General features: G+C 44.0%; 1 protein-coding gene across 9 annotated transcripts in view; it reads left to right on the top strand.

Moving 5' to 3' along the window:
* FAAH (fatty acid amide hydrolase) overlaps positions 1-23,744 on the top strand; it is a 95,357-nt gene that overhangs the window by 20,835 nt on the left and 50,778 nt on the right. For 2 of the 9 annotated variants that reach the window (XM_086514039.1, XM_086514035.1), the window contains exons 2-5: positions 10,824-10,937; positions 12,197-12,306; positions 12,872-12,935; positions 13,462-13,569. In XM_086514039.1, the coding sequence (XP_086370165.1) occupies positions 10,862-10,937; positions 12,197-12,306; positions 12,872-12,935; positions 13,462-13,569 (358 nt within the window). In that variant the 5' untranslated portion in view covers positions 10,824-10,861. Of the gene's footprint in view, positions 1-5,427; positions 5,490-10,823; positions 10,938-12,196; positions 12,307-12,871; positions 12,936-13,461; positions 13,570-23,744 lie in introns of all 9 variants that reach the window. The other 7 variants (XM_086514040.1, XM_086514038.1, XM_086514036.1 and 4 more) reach the window with 7 other exon arrangements.

Raw genomic sequence — 23,744 nt, 5'->3', positions numbered from 1 at the left:
AATCAACCAACCTTGGCAATGAATTGATGTCAATACAATGGGGGCAAGGGGTCACATATATACCCACCTCAATAAATTGCCCTACCCAGACTTTGACAAATAAGTAAAATAAATACCTAAAAGCAAAAATAAATAATGGGATCACTTTGGATAGTTCATTTGAGATGTCGAAACTCTTAACACAAGGACCGCGGCTAAAATTGATGCATGAATTAAAGTTATCATCTGTGAAAGTGCAGTGGAAGATGCATTGGGATGACACAAACCTGGGGCAACATGGTGCCACACCTCTTTCATGAACTGGACAGCTTGCCTTCCTCTTCCAACAAGCACATACATAGGGCAGTGGAAGATGCATTGGGATGACACAAACCTGGGGCAACATGGTGCCACACCTTTTTCATGAACTGGACAGCCTGCCTTCCTCTTCCAACAAGCACATACATAGGGCCATCCCTAGTGATGGACAGCCACACCTGATCACACAAAAGATAACCTCTCTTTCGTGGGAGGGTTTTGGAGGGTCATGTCCTGGGTTTATGTCTAGATCTAGGGAGTAAGGGTTTCTTTGTGGTTGTGCCTAGCCTTGTGAGGCTAATCTCTCTTGTTAGGATGTAGGGAATGTTCGTAGATTATGTCCCGTTTTGGTATAGTATCATGGGTGTCCAACTTTTGGTCCGGTGGCTTCATAATTCCACTTTATGGGGGCATAGGTGGCTTTTGGGGAGTTGAGGAGCCAGGTTCCTATATATAGGGGTTTTGGTTCTCCCTCAAGAGTACCAATTCAGATCACTCGGCCTAGGTACAGCTCAGGTCAGGTTCACTCGTACCATTATCTCGGTTGCATAGAGTTTCCCATTAATGCTTGTCCACTTTCTCGCTCTTCCTGTCTTCCATTCCCCTCATCCATCATCCCCCCCCCCCCCCCCCCCCCCCCCCCCCCCCCCCCCACCCAACACACACACACACACACACACCCGAGGGACACATACTACATAGGCCACACACTAGCCAAGATTTAAGCTTCCGTGCTTGATATGAGCAGAGGTGTTTGGCAATGTCCAAGCACGGGTACATGGCGGATTAGGAAGAGGATTCTCTACACTTGATGATATATTTATTCTTCGAGCTATCATTGAGGAGGGTCGAGCACATGGATCTATTTCTGTGTACTGGCTCTACACTAGCAACAATCAATGGACAGAACTAAAAACTTTAACACTTGAACTTCAAAAACTCACAGTAGTCGTGACATGAACTGGTGGGGTTCCACTCTCAGATGCACTAGCCGCAAAGTATGGCACCCCTTTTGGTACTTTTTTTATATTAAATTTTCCACAGAGCACAATTGGCGGGAAGGCGCTCTCCCGATGTGCAACCATTTGTGACCAACAACGCATCCAATTACAAGGGTGCAGGCTTGGTCATTCAAGAGAAGTATCCTGTGTGTAAGGTGCAGTGGAAGTGAATGTTGAACTTTGCTCAAGATGAGTGCTCCAAACTGTGCTCAAGGGTTCCTTTTACTTATAAAAGGGAGAGCCTTTTGTTCCTTTAGTGAGAGAGTGCAATGGACACAAACAAAGTGATGAACACTGTGAAAGAAGGTGCTGAGACTGAGAGATAGAGAGAGAAGAATACGATACCAGAATGTTGTCAAACCCTCCTCCGAAGGCCCCACTCTCTATGGCGAGAGCGGTCTACTATTGGTTGCACAAATCTCTACAATGCTATGGACTTGCCGACGATGTCGACGACGACGAGACGGGCTGAAATCTGAAAACGCTAAGGCAGTAATGTGTAAATCTTTATCTGCTGAATTTTGACTCTATGTCGGTGACGACAATGCAACGACGACGCGCTGAAAACGCAGATGCTGAAATCTATGTTTTCCGGGCTGAATCTGCAAACTACGTTGGATCTGACCATGCGGCGAGGATCTGCTGCGGAAAGGTGAGATCTGCGAGGTTTGGGGGTTGCGGTGTCTATCTGCTGAAATTGCAAAACGCTGATACAAAGGCCGTCTTTGTCGCGATTAATTTGCAAAACGTTGGGAGTCCTGCTGATCCAAAAACGCTAGGCTGATTTGGGGTCCTACGGGGAGAATCTGCTAACGCTAGGGCTGGTCTGCTGTACTGCTATCGCCAGGGATGATTTGCAATGCAAAAACATTGGAGGCTTTGCAATGCTGAAAAACGCTAGGCTTGGTCCTTGGCTGAAAACGCTAGGTTTACCGCCGGTGGGGGGTCTTGCTGAGAAGGTGCTTGTTGAACGCGAAGTTCCTGCTGCCTCTTCTGCCAGAAAGTGCTAGCGCTAGGTTTCTTTATGTACTTGCTTCCTAAAATTGCACTACCTAGTTCCCAACAAAAGTCACTTAAAACTAATAAGTGAAAATTGTTAAAAATAGGGAAAATAGGTCTATGCTCTATAAAAATGCTATTGATGGGTTCTGATGGAAATCTGATGATCATGCTGTGTGCAACCAGAGGATATGCATCTAATTTAAGTGTCTGGACATGCACGGTCTGCGAACAGACTAACAAAAGTGCTAGATCACTTCCTATTCAATATTGACTGAATTGAACTGAACCCATGTCATGAAGTAACTTGTCCACGCACACATAGGTTAGATGTGCACGTAACATTGGACTAGCGTGGGTACCGTATGCGGTCCATACATTGAATCTACTCTCTAAAGATGTTGGAAAAATGTCATTCGTAAAGTAGGTTTTGCTAGATGCCAATCATGTGGTGAAATTTATCAAGGAGCATCATGTCACGTGACACATCCAACCCTATGTGCCCGTGGACAAGCTACAGCATGACAAGGGTTCAGTCGGTCCAGTCAGTCTAGCTTAGGAAGTGTTCTGGCACTTTTGTGAGTCTGTTCGCAGACCGTGCATGCCCAGGCACTTAGAGTAGATGCATATCCTCTGGTTGCACACAGCATGATCATCAGCATTACCATCAGAATCCAGCAGAATCCATCAGAAGCATTTTCCAGTGCATTAAACCTATTTTCCCTATTTTTGACATTTTTCACTTATTATTTTAAGTGACTTTTGTTGGGAACTGAGTAGGGCAATTTGGGTAAGATAATATATAAGCAAACCTAGGCTAGCACTATTTGGCAGAAGAAACCAAGAGAGCACAAGGCAATCCTGCACAGCAGGCTCTCAAGGTGCAGCAGGTCCTCAATGTGACTCCTCAACAAGAACCCCAGCGTTTTATTCAACCAAAAACGCCAACACACCATCAATGTTTTTCAGCCTAGCCTAGTGTTTTTCATCATCGTTTTCAGCCAAGGACTGCAGTGACAAAGACTCAGCAGATAGCGCTTGGATTTCCCCCCTGCTGCCTAGCGTTTTTGAGGCACCTAAACCAGCGTTTTGAGCTGCAGTTTTCAGCCTTTAAGGAGCAGCAGATTGCAGCCTTATAGCGTTTTTGGACAGCACCAGCTAAAGGAAGCAGACGTACCTACCGATTCAAGTTGGATTTTAAATGATTCAGTAGGTGTGATTCCTGTTTTAAAGTTCTTGAATTCTTCAAGAATCCTTAAGGAGAAATCTTCTTCTTTATGTCTCCAAACTTTTGACTTTACAACGCTATACACGAAGCTAAATTTGGAGGACCTTAAATTTAGAGTCAAGTCTCTTATTTCAAAAGTTTTTGCGTACAAGCTTGAGAAGGATAGGTACAAGGCATTGCTAGTAGAAAAGTCAGCCTTGAACTTTGACTTCTTATGGCTGAAAAATAAGAATGTAGATGTAGACAAAGGAAGAAAGAGATTTACCAGGATTGTAGATGACATTGACATCATATCTTGGTTAGATTTTCTTTTGGACAATTTATATATAACCATCGGCGACTCTCTTTTCAAGCAAACAATTGGTATCCCTATAGGCATCAATTGTGCTGTGTTTTCTTGCTAATTTCTATCTTTTCACCTATGAGTTTGATTTTATGGAGCGTCTTGTCCTTGCTAACACTTGCCCAATATTTTTGCACAAGTTATGCAATGTAAGACGCTTTGTAGATGATCTTTTTGTCCCTGGCGTTCCTTCTTTTCAAGATTTTATGTACTTGAATTCGAGTTTCGTAGGTGGAGGAATTTATCCCAAGGAGTTTTGTGAACTTAAATGTACCACAAATAGTGATTGTTGTGCTTTTTTAGACCTTAAGATTTTTCAGACTCCCTTGGGATTAGAAGTAGATATCTATGATAAGCGCCTTGAACCAAAATATGCCAATCTAAAAATCATCCGTATGCCTCACATTTCTTCGAACATTTCTCTTTTAGCTAAGTACGGTGTCATTTTCTCTCAACTATTTAGATTTTCTCGTCTTTGTTCTAGTAAATCTACTTTTGTTGTTCAATCTTGCCATTTTATTTCTTTACTAGTTGAAAAAGGATACTCATTCAAAAGAATCATGAAAAACGTTCGTTCATTTTTGCATCGTAGTAAGTTTATTTTTAATGTTTCTTCCTTTGGAATGTTCAAGATAATAAGTAGTGAATTCAATAGAAGTGGGGAGCTAAAAAGCCCACTTATTGTTTGACTTATTAACACCTTATGTTGTTGTTTTGATCTTTAGCGCTTCTAGTATTTTTACTATAGCTTGACAAATGCTAGCTTTTATCATGGCTAAGTATGCCCATTACCTCTAGAGGGTGATAGAAACTCAGCTCGTTGGTTTTGTAGAGTACGTTCAAAGCATGAATGACTTCTATATAAACTTGTATCTACTCTTGGGCACTGACGACGTGAGTAGGGATGTCATAGCTGTTGTCCAAGCTATGCATGATAAAGGTGATAATCTTATTCTTCCTGTTTGGACAAGCAGCGAAGTTGAGATCACATATTGTCAAGTTTGGTTCTTTGCTCTTCGTAGGTTTGTAGTAGTATTCATTTTTCAATTTCGTATTCAACTTACCTGAGGACTTAAGAATGTGTTTCGTTAGAAGTTGTTGTGTGAAGTTTGGTTTCTAGGATTAAGTTTTTAAAATGTCTTATCCTTTTTTTGCTTAAAGTTGAGTACTTGTTTTAAGCCAAGTAAGTTGCGTCATCTTATTTTACACATGCCTTCTCTAAAAACATTTTTTAAGTTAATAATGTTTTGTTTTATCTAGTTTTGTTTCGTAGCAAACAAAGTGATTTAGTTTGTTTGTTTGTTGTTTTTTGTTTTTGTTTTTCTTTTCTTGTGTCCCTTGCTTTTATAGTTTTATGAGTGCTTTATTCCCACTTATAATTCGTGAGTTCAGACTATTCTGAACTTATGAAGGTCTATGTGATTGCTATGTCTTGGGACTACCATCACTGCCACAGAACACTGTCTGCCGAGGCTTGTATTGACTACTTAAGCGCTTATAGACCATGTTGGACTCGGCTACGACCTTATGACAAAAATCTAACCCTAATTTTGGTGCAGGTTTCAAAATGGAAAGCTAGTCATCTTTTCAAGCTCGACTATTGTCGAGACTGCTTTTTAAGGTTAAATTTTATTTGAGAACTTGCTTGGTGGTCCTGTTTGGAATTTGTTTGAAATGGATGGTATCTGTTTTAAACCTGTCTTGGTGCCGATTTGAATAGTTTGACTTCTGTTTCAATATTGGTTTCATTGATTGGTGATTTTACTCCTGTGTGGAGTAGTGAGAAATGCTATTTTGGTATTGTTTGAACCTCAGAACGACGCAGACGGGATGTCTGGGGAGCGTTCTGTTGTATGGTGGAAAACCTCGAAATGATGCAGACGAGATGTCTGGGGAGCGTTTGGTTGTATGCTTGAACCTTCAAATGACGTAGATTGCGTTCTGCGGGGCGTTTGGTCGTAAAAGGCCTCTATATCTCCCAGCCCGGACCTTTTTAGGTTATACGGGAGGAGTGATGAGAGAGTCGTTGAATAGCTCATGGCCCAGACCTGGATGGTTATTTACGGGGGGAGTGTTCATCGACGACTTTATGTGGATAGTCTTGTAACATGCATATGTGAGCATTTGTGTTGCATTGTGATGTGCCAACCACTGAATATTCCTTATTGGATGAGATCTTTTTGGAAAGCCAACGACTAGGATATCAAGAGCTCCAATCTGGAATGAGACTCCTTATTGGATGAGATTCTTATGAGAAGCCAACGACCCAGGAAATGAAGAGCTCCAATTTGAAATGAGACTCCTTATCGAATGAGATTCTTCTGGGAGCTCCGATTTGGAATGAGAACTGATTCTCCCACGGAATGTCCCTTGAAATGACCCTCGAATTTTTGTTTGAGCTAGCTTGAGTTTTTTTGCAGATATGCTGTAATCGTGGACGATTACTTCAAGCCACTGAAGAACAGAGCCAGCCTGCAGATCCCGACCGAGGGGCCTAAACCCTAAGGAGAAGTAGATGAAGTCGAAGCAGCAGAAGAAGTTTTACCGACTTACAAAGTCGTGCAGAGTGGTCTATTTTAATAGAAGAGTTCCCACCAACTTATGGGACCTTTTTCGATGGAGCCCAAGTGACATAAAGGCATTAAAATAAAGCAAGCCCACACACACACACACAGACACATGGAAAACTGATGATGTGGTAGCTGTACGGATTCTCGAAATTCGCGCTGACATGATGACTTGGCAGTTGTACGCATTTCCGTAATTCGTACTGACATGATGATGTGGCAGGTGTACGGATTTCCGTGATTTATGCTGGCTGATTTTCAGCGCGAGCTTTTGGGCCATATGATTTTGAGTTTAAAGCTTTTCATGTAACTACTCTCCATAGACCAAGGTCCTTTTAAATATGTGCAAAGGGCTCAGTCTCTGGCACTCTTCCGGGTGAATGAAAGGGGCTAAGGTTTGGGACGAGTGCTCTCTCGGGGTGGAACTCTACCACTCCCTGTCTCGTGTCGTGCATCTCTTTCCGTTCAGTTGTTATGTAAAGTGCTTAAAGTTGTTCAATTTGTTCTTTTCCTTTGGCACGTGGTGCCCATTGCATGACAACAATTGTCCACCTAACTGAGACACACGGTTAGCATACGATATCATGAGTTTTCCTTGTTGAGACAAAGCCCAAAAATCCTCTTTCAATTGCTTCAGGTACGGTGGAGGTAAGAAGCAAGTCTTTAGATCCTCCTCGATCTTTCTCAACTAAGCTCGAGAGAGGGAACGAGGACAGACTCGGAGTGGGTAGCCTTGTGGGCTTCCTCCTTTGTCTCCATCCACTCATCCTTCCAAGTGATGGCATTACCCGTGAGATGCATGTAAGCCAAGAGAACCTTGTTATTATCAGACTTTTTAACAACCGCAAAATACGATGTAGATTGAAATTTGATGCAACCAAGAATAAATGACAATAGCATCCATCTTACTGTCATACTTACCTGAACGTGATCTTCTCGAGAATTGGTTCATTGGTCGTCTGTGTAACCTTGGTTGCCTCTGAGATTTTCTTGGCAAGCTTTTCATTATCAGAATCCAAAGAAGGGGTATCGGATTGCATCACCAAGGTGGAGATGAGATCATGCATGGTTTCCCTTTCTTGCCCATGCGCCTCGGGGTCTCTCTTGCGGTCCTGTCTACGAGCCTTGGTTTCGGCCGCAAATCGATGTTCTTCTCGCTCCGCCGCTTCCACACACTCTTGTCGGCGTAACTCCTCTTGCTGCATCATCATCTCCATCATCATCAGCATCATAGAATCCATGGGATTTGGTGGCAAAGAGGGAGGGGTAGGAGGAGGGCTCATGGGAGGATCCGTAGGTGGAACTTGCTTGCCTTCTTGATTGGTGGAGGTCTCCATACCCCTATGAGTCTTGAACATGCAAGGATTTCCGCTTTTGGTTGAAGGAAGATTGCAGACTAATCTTCGGGAGATATCTACCTCCTCATTGGTGTACCTCGCATGCAACACCCATATACAATTGGTTGCTATTTCTGACGCTCAAGGTGTACGGTCCTACATGCAATAGTAGGCCTGCTGTTCCAAGAGAGGGAGGAGTATACACCGAAGGGCTGCCAACACAACCAAAAACATGAGAGATTTTATTTTTTTTGGAGACTAGCAGATTGGTTCAAAATTTTTAAAAGCTCTGATACCAATGTAGGTGCAGTGGAATTGAAATGGTGACGATCTACGATTTACATTGCCACAAATCCTTTTCTTTCTTTCCTTGCGTTAGTGATTCCTTTTAGCTTGAATGATGCTTCCTTTTACCTTTCCCTGAAGAGAGGGAGTGAGAGAGTGTGGTAGAGATGCGTAGAGGGAGAGAGAAAGAGAGAGAAGAGGAGAGTGACACCCGATGGGATCCCAACCAACCCTCTCGAGGGCCCCCCACACCGTTGTGAATGTGATGTAGTGTAAGACTTTGGGGAACAACACATGCAACTCTCCGCCCAACCTTGCTATATATAACCTCGTAACCATCTAAATATAGCACCCCTTGACCGCATATGAGTTCTTGCCCTTGGCCCTGGCCCTTGGCTTGACATTACTCCTCCCTTGGAGAAGCGTTTTCGTGCTGAAAAACACAAGTGGTGATATCTTTGTAAGAACACTAATGTTTTCCACAGTGGCATCCTTCATGGATCCAGTTGTGCATTTGACCGGAAATGGTTCAATGAAGGTTCAATGAAATCAAGAAGAGCATCTAGATTTTCATATTGTTGTCCCTTTGCAACCGTCTTGTGTAACCAACCCATATCCAACATAGCGTATAGACTCCATTTAGACTCACTTGAGTATGCTTAATGAGTTATCACAACTAAGAGGTGTAAAACAATATCTCTTCTCACTTTCCATGAAAGTAACTGGTTGACGTGATTCTTCAATAAAGGATAAGTCCTTGACTTGTTATCATTCTTTCATCACCAGACAACCCCACCATAACTGTTGATCGAGGTTGAGAGCCTGATTTAAACATGGAGGGACTAAACTTAGTTGCAACATGATTTGCCTCAGGTTCAACAAACTCCAACTAGAGAGATAAGCTTGTGCTATTTGCTTGTGGTTGTGTAAATGGAATGTTTACACATGCAATACCACAAGTGCAGACTCTACTGACTTGAATGATGACCATCGTCACGATAACTCCTCCAGGGCTGATTTGATGCACCTTTGAATCCTTCTCAATGTGGGATTGCGGATGGACACCAAGGGGAAAATCTGGGGCTGAATTGCGCTCCCAATGTGAAAGGAATGAAGGGCTGAAAGCTGCTACAAAAAACACAGATCTGCGACATAAAACACAATTTTCAATTGGCCGCAACCCTGCTGTGAGCGATAATCCATGGCCTATCCGCTTTAAGCCGCCCAAGTTTTCCAAGAGATTATGTGCATCTTTGCGATCCCTTATAGTTGGGATTAAGACCAACTCCAGGCGTTGCTTGTACGTAGACACCCACTGGCGATAATTAGCGTCTTCATCCTCGGGGCACGTAGTTTAGAAACTCGAGTATATATTTCACCAATGCATATGTATCTTGTGATTTGGTGAAAACTGGTGGGTTTGTAGATATGCATTCAAGTGCAATTCACCAGTATCGCCTTGTCCAATCCTCACATGTGGACGGCAACAAATTTGGCAAAGTTGGAAAATCCTTTTCAGTGGGATAGAGAGTAGCTTGCCTCCAATCGCACAAGCCCACATAGATGCCATGCTATCCAACATGAAGCATGATATTACTTCCATGGAAGTCATTATGGGTGCAATTGTGTGCATGCAAAAGGGTGATGGTGTGCAACAATCAAGCATCTACCGCCAGTACCCCTCAGAACCTACCGCAAAACTCATTAGCATCTGAGTATCTAGGATCATTGTAACAACATTTGTACAAGAAATAGAGCAAGTACTTGCTTTGGCAATAAAGCAAGGGGGCCCTTGAGGGTGGTTCGGATCCGACATGCCGTGTTGCCTCTATTTTCTCTCTTTGTCTCTCTCATTCATTGTGTTGCGTTCAGTTTCTCTTTTTAAGTGAAGTAAAGTAAGCTTGTGTTTGTGCGGAGTACTAGATCCGAGCTAAATCCTTAAACACTTCCGCTGCACCTGACAATAACTATTCACGAATGGACATGAATTTGCTTGTAAAATTTTGCCTCTTATTGAAGGAAGCCTTGTGTGACACATTGACCCCTCCATTCAACCAATCTTGTATGAGTTTTAAGTAATGTCACGTGCACCTTGGAACAAAGCACTAGTAGCTTGGTCCGAGAAAGCATACGATACCATGTCACTCGATATATTGAGAGGAAATCTTGTGCAAAAACACAAGAAACACAACAATCAGCCCGCTTGCATTCTTTAGAAACAAATCTTTATCTGAGCTTTGAGTACCATTGTGTTGTGCCTTAGTGTTATTCTTTATTTCATGGTTATCTGGACAGTTGTTTATGTAACTCTTTGAGAGTGAGACTTCCTGTGCAGTGCACTGAGAGGTCCCCACAAAGAGCACACAACACGTCACACTTTCCTCCTCCATTTTCACTGCACTCACAAGAGTAAAAGTGTATATTGTAGTTTATGCAAGCTAGTTGAAGGGGCTTATATGTATAGTACTGAGAAAGAAGTTATAATTCTGGGGTGTTACATCATACAACAAGGCCTTTCACGTTCTCTCAAGGTTTTGATAGAATATAATTAGGTATCTGTGGATGCAATAAGTTTGATTGCAGTAAACTTTGAGATCATCTTTAATACACTCCCAAAGCCCAAGTCAAAGTATTAGAGTCTATGTTTCAAGTAGTTTAGTCTAATTTGATTTCTCCTTTAGCTGTCGACTCTTTATTATGACTGATGATTTTATATCTTTGATTTTGCTCGGGTTAAACTGATGGGAAAGTTAAATTGTCTAAAAGTTGTTTCAGTCTACGCAAATAAATTGGTTTCCTGCGAAATGGGGCAGAAATCCATGCTTCCTGTGGAGGATGTGATCATGGATGCTGTCAAATACCAACGTCAAAAGATAGAAGGTGAGTCTCGATGTGGAAGTTATGAAAACAATGATTCGGTAAGTTGAAGGGACCCTATTGAGTAGATTGAGAGATGCATGCAGCATTCTTTATCAAACCATCTAGTCACACTATTTAGCAATCTATTAATTCAGTGTCATCTGTTTCTTGATTCAATTTCATTATTGATGGTTATTGGTTTAGAAGCTTGTCTTTTCCATGGCACCTTTTTGTTGTATTGAGGATTGCTTGGTTGATGTATCGAGAGAGAAGGTTCTTAAATACAATACTTGAGCTGACTATAACTTTAGTATGCAAATTAGTAGGGTGTCCAATTTGGGGTGAATAGTGTACAAGCTCAGACAGAACAAGCCCCAATGGATAAAGAAGACGTGAAAGTTATTGTCAAAGAATAGAAGAGATGCAAAAGTTTGGACTAACTATTTGGAGTTCCTGACCAATCATAGCAGTATGGTAGCTATCGGCGATCATGCAATCGTCTCACTTTGTAAGGTCCTTGGTATTGGTACTTCAAAGAATCCCACACAAAAATGAGGTCAAACCTTCTGTTTTACGAGCTTTTAAGACTGTGAGTTTTGTGCTGCACATTAGAGAGCTAATTGATGATTCGATATGACACCGGAAATGCTAGTCGTGCTTATCCCAGACTACGTGATCGTTTCTGACTGCATTTGATGCCGATAAAAGTTTTACAATGCCCAACCATGCTCTTTACATCCTTTATTGAAAATATGGAATTTCTGATGTGGGAAACTGACCTAATGGATGTGCCTGGGCATGCAAGTTTTGCAAACAGGCTCACAAGGGTGCCAGACAAGAATTTCCCAGGCTCCCCTAATTACCTTGGCTCTTGAATTAGGTTTGGAGTTTCCACACGGCACACCGAGCCAGCTTGCATGGGACACGTAGGTGTCAATGAAATCTGGATTTCTTTCTCTGCTACGTGTTTGGAAGCAAGTAAATCAGCCTGAGCCATGTGCTTTCTTCAGCCGTCTACTGCCGTGCTTAGTGGAGCCACAGAGTGCACCCTTGACCTTAGCCATTTTTGTTTTAGCTTAGGAAGACTCCGGCCCAGTTTAAAAGGTGGTTGCACAGATAGCCCAAGTTGTTGGCTCAATGGCCCTAGTATGTGCTTGGTCATTGTATGTGTTGTTTGAAATGTCTTTTTCATACTGAAAAACAGGAGTTTTTTCAGCCAATATCAGACAGGTAGCTGTAATGCGACTTTAGAAAATAATATTTTATGTGGTTGTGTGTAGCTCCACACCTTACTGGCTACAGTCTCAAGCTCTCTACTTGGTTGCTGGAAAGTTATCTTCTCAGTGGCCCAATTATTGCATACACATTACGTGCAAATAAGTACACAGAGGTCTGTTTTTGTAAGATCCTTTCAGTAGCATCAAGAATTTCGCTGTTATCTATGTCTAAATTCTTCACATACAGTCTTTACAAAAAAAACCATGCCATAATTGTTATACCATCTGTATACAATAATCTATTTTGCAAGAATAACAAGATTTTTTTTCATGAAGTTTCTGACAGTTCTTCTTGTTTTCAGAATTTAAGAACCCTACAAGTCATTCAACAATTGAGCCTTACATTTTGAGTGTATAATGTTCTAAAGAAGGACCTTATCTTTTATATGCACAAATATTCTAAACTAAAGGCACATCATATGGGAGTTGTTCAACCTAGTTACAAATGAGTTCTTTGATTCTGAATATCGTTATAATGTCAAGATAGGTTAGGAACTCAGATGCCAATTCTTAGAGAGGTCTTGTTGGTGTATGAGTGGACACTATAATCGGTACACAATAATATTTATTATAACTATTGAATATTCTATGCTATAAGATTTGTTATAAGTATTGAAACTTTTATGTTTGAACTGCACAGGGTTGTTTTCTTGAATGTTGTTTTTCTGCTACTTACAGAAACTATCTCAAACAGTGATACCAGATGCACCATTGTTTGCACCTCAATTTCCGGAACAAGCTGGTAATTTTTGAATTAGATGGCATAAATGACTAGTTTTTAAAAGCTTATTTTTTTCATAGTTCAGCTTTATGTTTAAGCCAATCAAATGTGTTGTAGCTCATGTTCTTTTGTAAACGGTTGTGGTAGTTTGTAAATGAGAAGCACATTTTGGACAATCAAGGGCATTTAATCAAGTAGTCATTTTCTCTCAACTATTTAGATTTTCTCGTCTTTGTTCTAGTAAATCTGCTTTTGTTGTTCAATCAAAGGATACCCATTCAAAAGAATCATGAAAAACGTTCATTCATTTTTGCATGGTAGTATTTTAAACGTTTCTTCCTTTGGAATGTTCAAGATAATCAATAGTAGATTTAATAAAAGTGGGGAGCTTAAAAGCCCATTGATTTTTTGACTTAGTAACGCACTATTTTGTTGTTTTGATCTCTAGCGCTTTTTACTCTAGCCTGATAAATGCTAGCCTTTATTATGGCTGAGTATGCCCATCACCTCCGGAGGGTGATAGAAACTCAGCTCGTTGGTTTTGTAGAGTACGTTCAAAGCATGAATGACCTCTATACAAACCTGCACCTACTCTTGAGCACTAACGGCGTGAGTAGGGATGTCATAGCTGTTGTCCAAGCTATGCATGATAAAGGTGATAATCTTATTCTTCCTGTTTAGAAAAGTAGCGAAGTTGAGGTCACATATTGTCAAGTTTGGATCTTTGTACTTCTCTGGTTATTTGTAGCCTCTTCGTTGTAGGTTTGTAGTAGTATTCATTTTTCAATTTCATATTTAGCTTACATTTGGACTTAAGAATTTGTTTCTTTAGAAGTCTTGTGTGAAGTTTGATTTCTAGGATTAAGTTTTTAACATATCTTATCCTTTTTCATTTAAAGTTGAGTACTTGTTTTAAGTTTTAGCGAAGTAAGCTATGTCAACTTACTTATTTTGCGCATGCCTTTTCTAAAAACATTTTTAAGTTCATAATGTTTTGTTTTATCTAGTTTTGTTTCGTAGCAAATAAAATGATTTAGCCTTGTTTTTTTCTTGCTTTTTTAGTTTTATGAGTGCTTATTCCCTATTATAATTCGTGAGTTTAGACTATTCTTAACTTATGAAGGTATATTTAATCAAGTACGAGTCAAGCGTATTACTCTTTCTTGCCTCTCAATCCTCAAAGCAACTTGAAACCTACCATCTATTGATCAACTGAAAAACTTGTTCCATGTGCACAGTGCCTTGGCAAGAGAGCCTGTAATAACGGGAGGGCACCACGTGCCAATGGAAAAGAACAGAGTGAACAACTTTTAGAACTACAATTAACATTGAACTGAAAGAGATGCACAAGACACGAGACGAGGAGTGGCGGAGTTCCACCCCAAGAGAGTAGTGGCCCAAACGATGGTGCCCCTTTCGGTATTTCTTTATATTGCTTCAACAGGTACAAGCCGGTACTCCGTTGCTTTGCACTCTACTCAGGGAATTGTGCGAGAGAATGAGCCCATTACTATATTTAAAGGCCCTTGGCCTTGGAAAAGCAGTACATGAAAAGCATCTGGTTTTAAAAGCACTGGCTCCCAAAAGCTAGCACGAATATATAGGGATATCCGCACTTTCTGCCATGTCATCAGCTGCTAGTGCATTTTGCAAAAGTTCGTACAGCCAGCCACGTCATCAACGTTAATCACGGGTGTCTGTATAGCTACCATTTCATCACGTTTTTCACGCAAGGTTGTTGTTGTGTATGTGTTGTGTTTATTGGTCCTATTTTATTTTATCGTCTTGAGTCGTGACAAAACTCTTCCAAGCCCAGAGCCTCCAATGTCCAGTCTCAAGATCTAGTAAACTGCAATCAATCTCCCAGGGTGCAGGCAAGACCCTCTTCCATCATGGGACCCCATGAGACATGGGGTCTACTGCCAACCATGTGACCTCGTTGTGTACCGACCAAAGGGTTCCATGTAAGAGGTTGTCTCAAGCGCTCCTCAATGCATGCGGGCTAGTGGTGCTCCCAAGACCGAAGTAAGCTCAAGTCCCTCCCTCAGCTGCTCCCAAGACCGAAGTAAGCTCAATGAGAAATGGTCCTCTCATCTCTCGCTCAGGCCCATTCTGTGCATCTCTGTGAAAATCCAACGAGTACAGGTCTCCAAGGGACTCCTGTCTATGGAACTCTGCCTCTTAATCTATGTAACAAGAGCTCTTTCCAGGGCTCCTCCCTTGGAAGAAGGCCCCTGACAATGAGCTTCTGAAGGAGGGCTCTACTCTCTCGTGATGGATCGATGATACCCAGTCCCCCCTGAGAGCAAGTTAAGGTGATGACCTACCAGGAGATTTAGGCGCGAGCCCACTATGTGTCTCTCCTTGTCCACAAAAATATCATGATCAAGCTCTCTAGCTGGTTGATACAAGAACTCGAGAAGATCCAAGAAGATGCGATGTACCACTTGGTAGCCAAAAGCACTTGGTTGGCCACAACCACCCTGCTAGCAAGACGCGGCGCTCCAATGTAACAGCTTCCTCTTGATGGCTAGGAGGGGGGCAGTCTTCTGCTCCGGTGACAAGTCCAAGCCAACCTGGCAGTTCAAGTAAGGAACGGGCATCCCTGGAGGGATCCAACAAAATCCTTCTCTACGCATCCAGTCAGGTGTGGGAGCATCACAAACCCAAAAAGCAGATTTCTTTTGCTAGTTGGTCAATGCTCCCAATGCACAACAAAATACCTCTAGAGCCTGCTTACACCTATTAAAATTGGCCTCACAACCCTCCAAAAACATGCATGAGTCATCAACAAGTTCAACGTCCAAAAGCTCCTCTCCCCGGATGGGTAACTGTAGGCAACACAAACCAACCTCCTGTGAGGCCAGAAATCTGCTCATCGCTTCTGCTTAGAAATGAAATAAGGAGGGGGCAAGAGGGCAGCCCTGTAGTATTGAGCGTGTAAGCATGAAGCCTTCCCTTTGACCTCCTGCTTGCAAAACCTGACTGTGAGCACACTTGTAGAGAGGTCTCACCCCTCTGATCCATGGATATGAAGAACCTATCCTGCACAAAGTGCCCTTCAAGAAGTCCGAGTCAACTTTGTCATAGGCCTTCTCAAAGTAGAGAAGGAGCACCACAAGGTCTTCTCCTCGCAAGCCCGCGGGGGCAGTTGCCTCCCAAAAGGTGAAGATGTGTCAGGGATACTATGCTCCTTGACAAAGCCCGTCTGAGTCTAATTTATGATGCTCTCAAGTAGTGGCTTAGTTCTCAAACTCAAATCCTTCGCCAGAATTTTGTAGGCCGAGTTGAGAATGGTGATGGGCTGCCACTGTCGAATCTCATGTGGGGAACCCTCGTCCTTGGGGATGAGTTAGATCAAACCCTCGCTCATGCTATCAGGCATCTCCCCAGTGCGCAAAATGTGCCTGTATGCACTACATAGGTCCTGTCCAAGCACCTCCCAATACTCCAAGAAAAAGCTGGGAGTCAGACCATCCTCTCCTGAGAAATTACTACGAGAGAGTGGCCTGAGAGCCTCCTGAAGCTCCTCTGGCAGGAAAGGCCTCTCAAGCATCTGCTGCATCTCCTCTGTGACGAGGCAATGCATATGTGCCCACACCTTCTCTCTACATGCATCCTTGGGCTTTGACTGCGGCTCAGCGAGAGCATCTCTCGTAAGAAGTCAGTAGCTACTGCGTGTATGTCCTCAAGCTCTGTGGAAACCATCCCATCCTGTCTCCTGAACTGGCAAACACTGGTTTGTGCATGGCGAGGACCCACCATCTCAAAAAACTCTCCAATAACTCTGTCGGACGCTTGGGTCCAATGAGATGCCTATTGGTGGTAGGCAAACTCATGGCGCTGCTCCTTGATGGTGATCAGCTTCTGTTGAGCCTGCTGCATCTGGTCCTCCATCCAGGGACTACCTGGGTGCCGCTCTTGTATCCTCTTCAAGGAGGCAATGCCCCGACCTAGTCACTTCTCCTCCTCTCAGAGTTGTGCTGTCAACTCTTGGAGAAAGAAACGACTAAGCTCCTTGAGGCCATTGGCCACTCTAACAACTACATTCCCCTGTGTATCCAAACTCTCAGTCGAGAACATAACCACCTGCTATCTGAGCTCTGTATCTAGCAAAATCCTCTTAGGGATGCATAACATGACACTGCCACTCTTGCGCCTATTAGCTAGAGTAAGGATCATTGGCGCATGATCAGAGAAGGTAGTCCCTACCAAAATGCAAACTGAACCACCCAAGTCACAAAAGTGCTCACTAGCATAGAAGCGATCTATACTGGATAGATTCACTCCGCCTACTTTGTGGTCGGATCTAGAAAAAAAGAGGTTGTCTAAGGGCCAAGCAAAGCCAGCATGCTGCCAAACATCCGCAATCCTCAAGGTCATGCATAGATGTTCCCAAGTAGCCAACTCAGCTCCATGTACAGTAGCATGACTGCCCCCAAGCTTGTCTGAGGGGTCCTCAAGCATGTTGAAATCCCCTCCAATGCCCCACTACTGTGCATGGGGTAGGGACTTCACCAAATGTGGCCAAAACTCAGCCTGTGCACTCTCATGGTTGGGTGCATAAATGATCAGAAAACCCACAAGGTAGTTATGTATGCGCATAGTGACCTGGTGGGCCCTGCTTGGCACAATGATGCCTCTGCCCACAATGGCCTACTGCCATGAATCCGCAATAGTCATACATACCCCTCTTTGAATGCCACCAAGTCCAAAAGCAGCTGACCAAAAGGTCTCAAATCGACCATGAAAAATCTATCCACAGCGCCTTATACGGATCTCACACAAGTGATGCGCGCGGAGCATAAGCATATCAATCTCTCCACCCACAAGGCATCTCGGAAGCTCCTGTCTAAGTCGACCTCTATGGCGTACAAACTGAGGTTCACCTAGCCTCTGCACATTCCATTAGAATATCCTCATGAGGTGACTGAGAGAAGGACGATGCTGCCATTGTAGCCAGTCTCATAATCTTTGATGTAGGCTTGGATGGGGAGTAATCCGCATCCGAGCGACCTCAAGAAAGTCGTGTTTGGAGTGTTTTCCGGACCTGTACCCAGGCTAGGTTTGCAGTTCGTAGTGCTACATCCTCTATCTAGGAGTTCTCATGAACATATACATAGCAGGGTGCACTCTGCGCTTCGGCAAAAAGTGTACCACAATGTGCCTGATGGTGTCACAAAGAACTTGCTGTATCTGATGGTCTCACAGAGAACTTGGCCAACGGCCACAGAGTCTGTATAAAATTTGTCATCCCTTAGTCTCCCGTGTGATGAGAGAACTCAGGAGCCTGAACCTGAAGCCAATCCATCGTTGTATCCATAGTCCATTCAGTCTGATCACTGCTAGACAGTGGGAAGGAGAAACCAACCATTGTGTCCAGGGCCTCTTCTCCTCTAGCTGCTAGAAACAATACATGGACTCTGAACCAAGCCGCATCAAGGTCGGGTGAGAGTCGACGAGGAATTCGTGTGAAGTTGTAGTCGAAGAGCTCCCAACGGCAAGGGATGTCAAAACTGGTTAGCCCACAAGGGACTGCCGCAAAATGCGACGCATGTGCCAACAAGGACGTCCACAGGTATGGTTGTTCCTCTCGCGCAAAGCAGCTCGCGGCAAATGCACTACCAAGAGACCTCCGAGCTACTGAAAGACTTGTCTCTTGGGCCAACAACGGGGTGTGGATGGGAGCAGACGGCGGAGTGGAGGGACTAGCAGGAGGGATGGGGGGAGGTGGTGGTGATGGCGGCAAAGGGGTGGGGGCGGTAGGTAGAGGGGGAGGAGGGGCTGTCGGTGGTGAAGTTGAGGTGGAAGGGGTATCCGCTGGCTCATCCTGCTGTAGAGGGTCGAAACAGTTCCGTGTAGAAACCCACTGATGCTGGCATGGTGCGGGCTGACCACCAGAGGCGTCGAACTGGCATGGTGGTCCCTGGCGGTGTCGTCCACGAACCTACTACCAACCCTTCTATGTACCCTTCTCTGTTTGGGCACGTGTTTTAGAGGAGATACCTCCTTATGCTCCTTGTGTCTCTACCTTCTGAGCCTAGCCAGCCTTAGTAGGCTGGGGCTGTGTCGTAGGTCGGGACCTCCTCCGTGGACAGGCCTTCGCAAGATGGCCCATCTGTCTACAAATGAAGCCCTGATTCGGGAGCCCCGAATGCTCCACGTTCTGATGAAGCCAACCACCACTCACCCGAGGTAGTAAAATGACTAGAAAAATGACCTTCGGGAGGGTGTGGGTGTTTTGAACCAGAACACGTACTGAAGGTATGTTTGCTACCTTGGCAGCAACGAAAGCTGCCGTGCAGAGTATCTCCAAGACACTCCCAATCTCGGAACCTATCTTGGAAAGTAGAGGGAGATACTCTCTCCTCAGGCTAGGGATCAAACCGAAATGGGCAGGCCTGCCTCCTCGACAAGAGCATCAATAGCCGGATCAAAGCCATGGCGGTCTCAAACTCTATCTGATAGTAGAGCGAGATACTCTCTCCTCAGGCTAGGGATCAGATCGAAATGGGTAGGTCTGTCTCCTCGAGACAAGAGCATCAGTCGCCGGATCAAAGCCATGGCGGTCTCAAACTCTATCTGATAGTAGCCGCGCCCAAGAAGCTGAACGTTGATGATCTTTCCCACCTCTGCTAAAAGGCGGACCAGGAGGAGGTCATGCACCTTCCCTCTGCTAAGTCGGGTGTCGATGATCTTGTAGATAGCAGAGGTGGCCTGAAGGCGCGTCACCTCTATCTCTAAGCTCGCTTGGTCTGTCGGCGAAAGAGCAAGTTGGATGGTGTGTTATACGGAGTCGGACGAGGGGACTTTAGTCGAGTCCCTCTCTGGCAGAGCAGAATCCTCCATTTGTGTGTACTGTTGTGACGACGAACAAGGACGGGAAGAAAGCAAAGGATGTTGGAATTAGGGTTGCAAGAAAACACAGCTTGGAGAAGACGAAGGAAGCTTAAGGCACACAAGAGAGAGTGAATTACTTATTGTGAAATGGAAAGAGAAGATAGCCCTAGAGTGATGGGGGTATATACAATGCATGGGAGAAAAATCCTCCTAGTGAGGGAAAAAATGCCCCGGTGGTCCGAAGTGTGTTCACACATATCACTACCACATGTATATGGTAAGAAACCCCCCCTGGAAGTGATTCGCTGAACGAGAGCTAGCACATAGAGTATAGGGAAGTGCCATTCCCTGAGAACATGATTAGTCCACAAAGGGAAGTAATCCCAAAGCTTTGCGGAAAGCTTCGAACTTCTCACGATACAATGCTTTTGTGAAAAGATCTGCAAGGTTGTCGTGTGTTGGCACATAAGCCAAGATGATCTCTCCTGCTGAGAGCCTCTCCGTGACATAGTGGTAATACACCTCAATGTGCTTTGTGTGAGAATAAAAAAGTGGGTTTCTCGCAACTGCCAATGCGCTCTGACTGTCAGTGTAGATAGTGTTGGCAGTGTCTTGTCCAACACTCAAATCAGCCATAAGGCGTCTAAGCCATACACACTCAACCGTAGCTATGAAGAGTGCCCTGTACTCAGCCTCACAACTGGAAGTGGCCATAGTAGGTTGCTTCTTGCTCAACCATGATATGCATGGATTGCCGAGCATGAACAAAAACCACTTGTGGACACTTGTGTGTCATAACACCCAACCCAATCTGAGTCCGAAAAAGCATGAAAATCTGGCGGCAATGATTCTCCTTGGGATAAAACAAGCCAAGATGTAAAGTGCCACTCAAGTAGCGAAAACTCCGTTGCTATTATATGCTGATGATATTGTGTTGATCTCAGATTCTCTAGAGGGGATGCAGCGTCATTTGGATGCATTGCATGTATTTGCACGGGACAGTGGATTGTCTGTGAACCTTGGTAAGACCAAGGTAATGGTGTTTAACACCACGGCGCAGTGGGTAAGGAGGTACCCCCCCCCCACTTTTACATATGGTCGAGAGACTGTAGAGTATGCAGATACATACACTTATCTTGGGGCGGTTTTCAGTGCGATTGACCAGAGCCTATGCAGCATTGGGGAGACTTGAGAGGATACGTTCGTAGGTTCAGTTCTAGGAACCTCGGACAAAGCTTTGGCTCTTTGACACTTTGGTCACTTCAGCCATGCTGTACGCAGTGGACATATGGGGCTCCTCACTTGATCATCATAGCAAAGCTGGTAGTACTGAGGGATGGAGATGTATGGAGAAGCCCTTGGTGTCTATGATTTTTTGGATGATTAGAGCCAAGGCCTCAGTACCACATGATATTGTTAGGGCGGAGCTCGCTGCTCCTCTGTCGGTAGTGGAGGCACTCACTCAATCAATTTCATTTATGCATAGAACTTGGGCTCTCCCTAGAGACAGATATGCTCGATTAGCACTAGAGTCTTCGTGACAGTTGGCATTGCAGGGAGATAGATTATGTTGGTGTATAGAGATGGCATCTTGGTTTCGATTACATGGCTTTAGTATGGATCAGCTACCCCCATTTCAGTACTCTCAGGATGCACCCTCCATCTCCCTCACCAGGGCAGAGATTACCAGGCTCATCAGACAGGACTTGACTCAGTTGGATATGAAGAGGACATGGATACAACCTACACATGAGCTAGGTACGAAGGTGACTTTCTATAGAGAGCATCTTCTCCAACTCACGGAGGATGGTTTTGTGATCAGACCAGGATACATAGATACTCATCTATCCCACGGGATACGATGTGCTATTGGTCAGATACGCACATCCTCACATCAGCTAGAGATTGAGACACACATATTTAGAGGAGTACCCGCTGAGTCCAGGATTTGTCAGGTGTGCCAGATAGAGCCAGAGACAGAGCTACATTACATATGTCACTGCCCAGTATACTATGAGATACGAGGCCGCTTCACTGTCTATTCAGAGAGGGTTTTGGGCCACTTTCTAGAGTCATGAGATACCTGGATCAGAGATGCCTCGGATTATACTTGAGATTCGCAAACACGGAGAGGACCACTTGAAGAGGGGCACAATGAGAGAGATCCAGCGACAGCGGAAGATTACAGATTTCTTTCAGTCACAGACAAAGGAGTTCCAATAGTCCCCACAGCATAACAACACCAGAGGCACCAGAGGCATACTGCTTGATCGGGCGACAGATTTGGGGCGGTCCCGTCACCCATGGATGAGGGGGCCCTCTCGACATTGACGCAGATTGCGACAGAGGATCCATACCATACTGGCGAGACATAGGAGCCGTCCCGACAGAGTGCCTACCTTGGAGGACATTGAATCTCTATAGCCTTTTGGATATTGATGTATATGTATATGACGCCTCCACTGTTAGAGAGGTCCATTGTATCAGCTCACCCTTTGTATTCCCTTTGTATCAGATTTCATCCCACCCCTACCCACTATTTTCTTTTTAGCTCTTTGTACTTTTTGTACCTAGACCTGGTATTAGATTCACCACATGTAACCTTTTGGTCTCATAGGTCATTTTGTCCTTTTGAAGACGTTAATATTACATTTCATTTCATTACATTTCTCTCTCTCTCTCTCTCTCTCTCTCTCCTGTTGTTTTTATGGTTTTGCATTTTTTTTCCTGTTTTCAGGGTTTCGAAAATGTTTTTTGGCTATTTTTTAGGGTTTCGTCATTGTTTTTTGCTGTTTTAAAGGGTTTCGAAACTGGTTTTTGCTGTTTTTTAGGGTTTTGAAACTGTTTTGTAGGGTTTCATAACTGTTTTCTGCTGTTTTTTTAGGGTTTTAAATATGTGTTTTTCTGTTTTTTAAAGGTTCGAAGTTGATTTTCTCTGTTTTTAAGGATTTCACAAGCGTTTCTTGCTATTTTTTAGAGTTTCAGCATTTTTTTGGTTATTTTACTCTCTCTCTCTCTCTCATGGTCTCCCTCCATTGGACTACCCATTGACCCTCTTTCACATGGCATCTCCAGTGGCTATAGCCTGCCTCCCTCTCAACATGAAGTTCTCGATTACCAACAAGCGGATATCAACACTTGAAGTTGAAGTGAAGGAGTGGAGGAAAGAGATGGAGGCAACCTTTCTTCAAAAGATGGAAGAATGGAAAGAGGAAAAGAAAACCTATGCGAAAGGATTTCTCGTGTCGAAGAGCAAGCGGCTTCACAAGAAGCCACAATTTGAACTGTCCAAGTTGAACTTCTTGCAGCAAAAAGTGGGCGGCTCAAAGAAGGCGAAATTCATCCATCCATGATGGAAGAATTGAATACCATGAGAGAAGAAATACGGGTTATCAAGGAAGATGAGGAGAAGAAGTCATGGGCCGCGGTTATCTCCGCAACACAAAAGAAAGTAGAAGAGGCCGAAAAATGGATTGAGGTCACCAAGAAAGGGAAAGGTAGGGAAGCTCCTTGTACACCCACTCTTATAAACATGACCCTCGAAGAGGAACAAAGGAGGAGGATGCGGGCTCTACATGTGAGGGTAACCGGCCTCAAGGACATAAACAATGTGGAAAAAGAGGTCACAATCCTCACATCCATGGTGGGGATGGACAAGCCTTCACACACAAAGGCATGGAGAGTGGGCAAGAAGAGTGGTGGCTCGGGAGAATCTTCAAAAGAGAGAGCTCTCATACTACGCTTCCCCTCCTTGGAAGAGAAGAAGAAATTTTTGAAAAAGAGGCCTACTCTCAAGAAGACAGGTATTTTCCTTGGTGATGATCTCACTCTCTCACAGCTTGCGCATATGAGAGAGGTAATGCCAGAGATTACGACGGCAAGGGAGAAGGGAAAGACGGCCTTTTACAGACATGGTCGGGTGGTGATTGTAGAGCGGCACTCTACATGACGGTGTGAGACCTATGGGACCACATTGAACATGGCTACTTG

This window comes from Adiantum capillus-veneris, chromosome 6, assembly GCF_014529385.1.
Source record: "Adiantum capillus-veneris isolate H3 chromosome 6, ASM1452938v2, whole genome shotgun sequence".
NCBI classification, from domain to species: Eukaryota; Viridiplantae; Streptophyta; class Polypodiopsida; order Polypodiales; family Pteridaceae; genus Adiantum; species Adiantum capillus-veneris.
The sequence above is the reverse complement of the archived record's forward strand: the minus strand, read 5'-3'. Positions and strand labels throughout refer to the sequence as shown.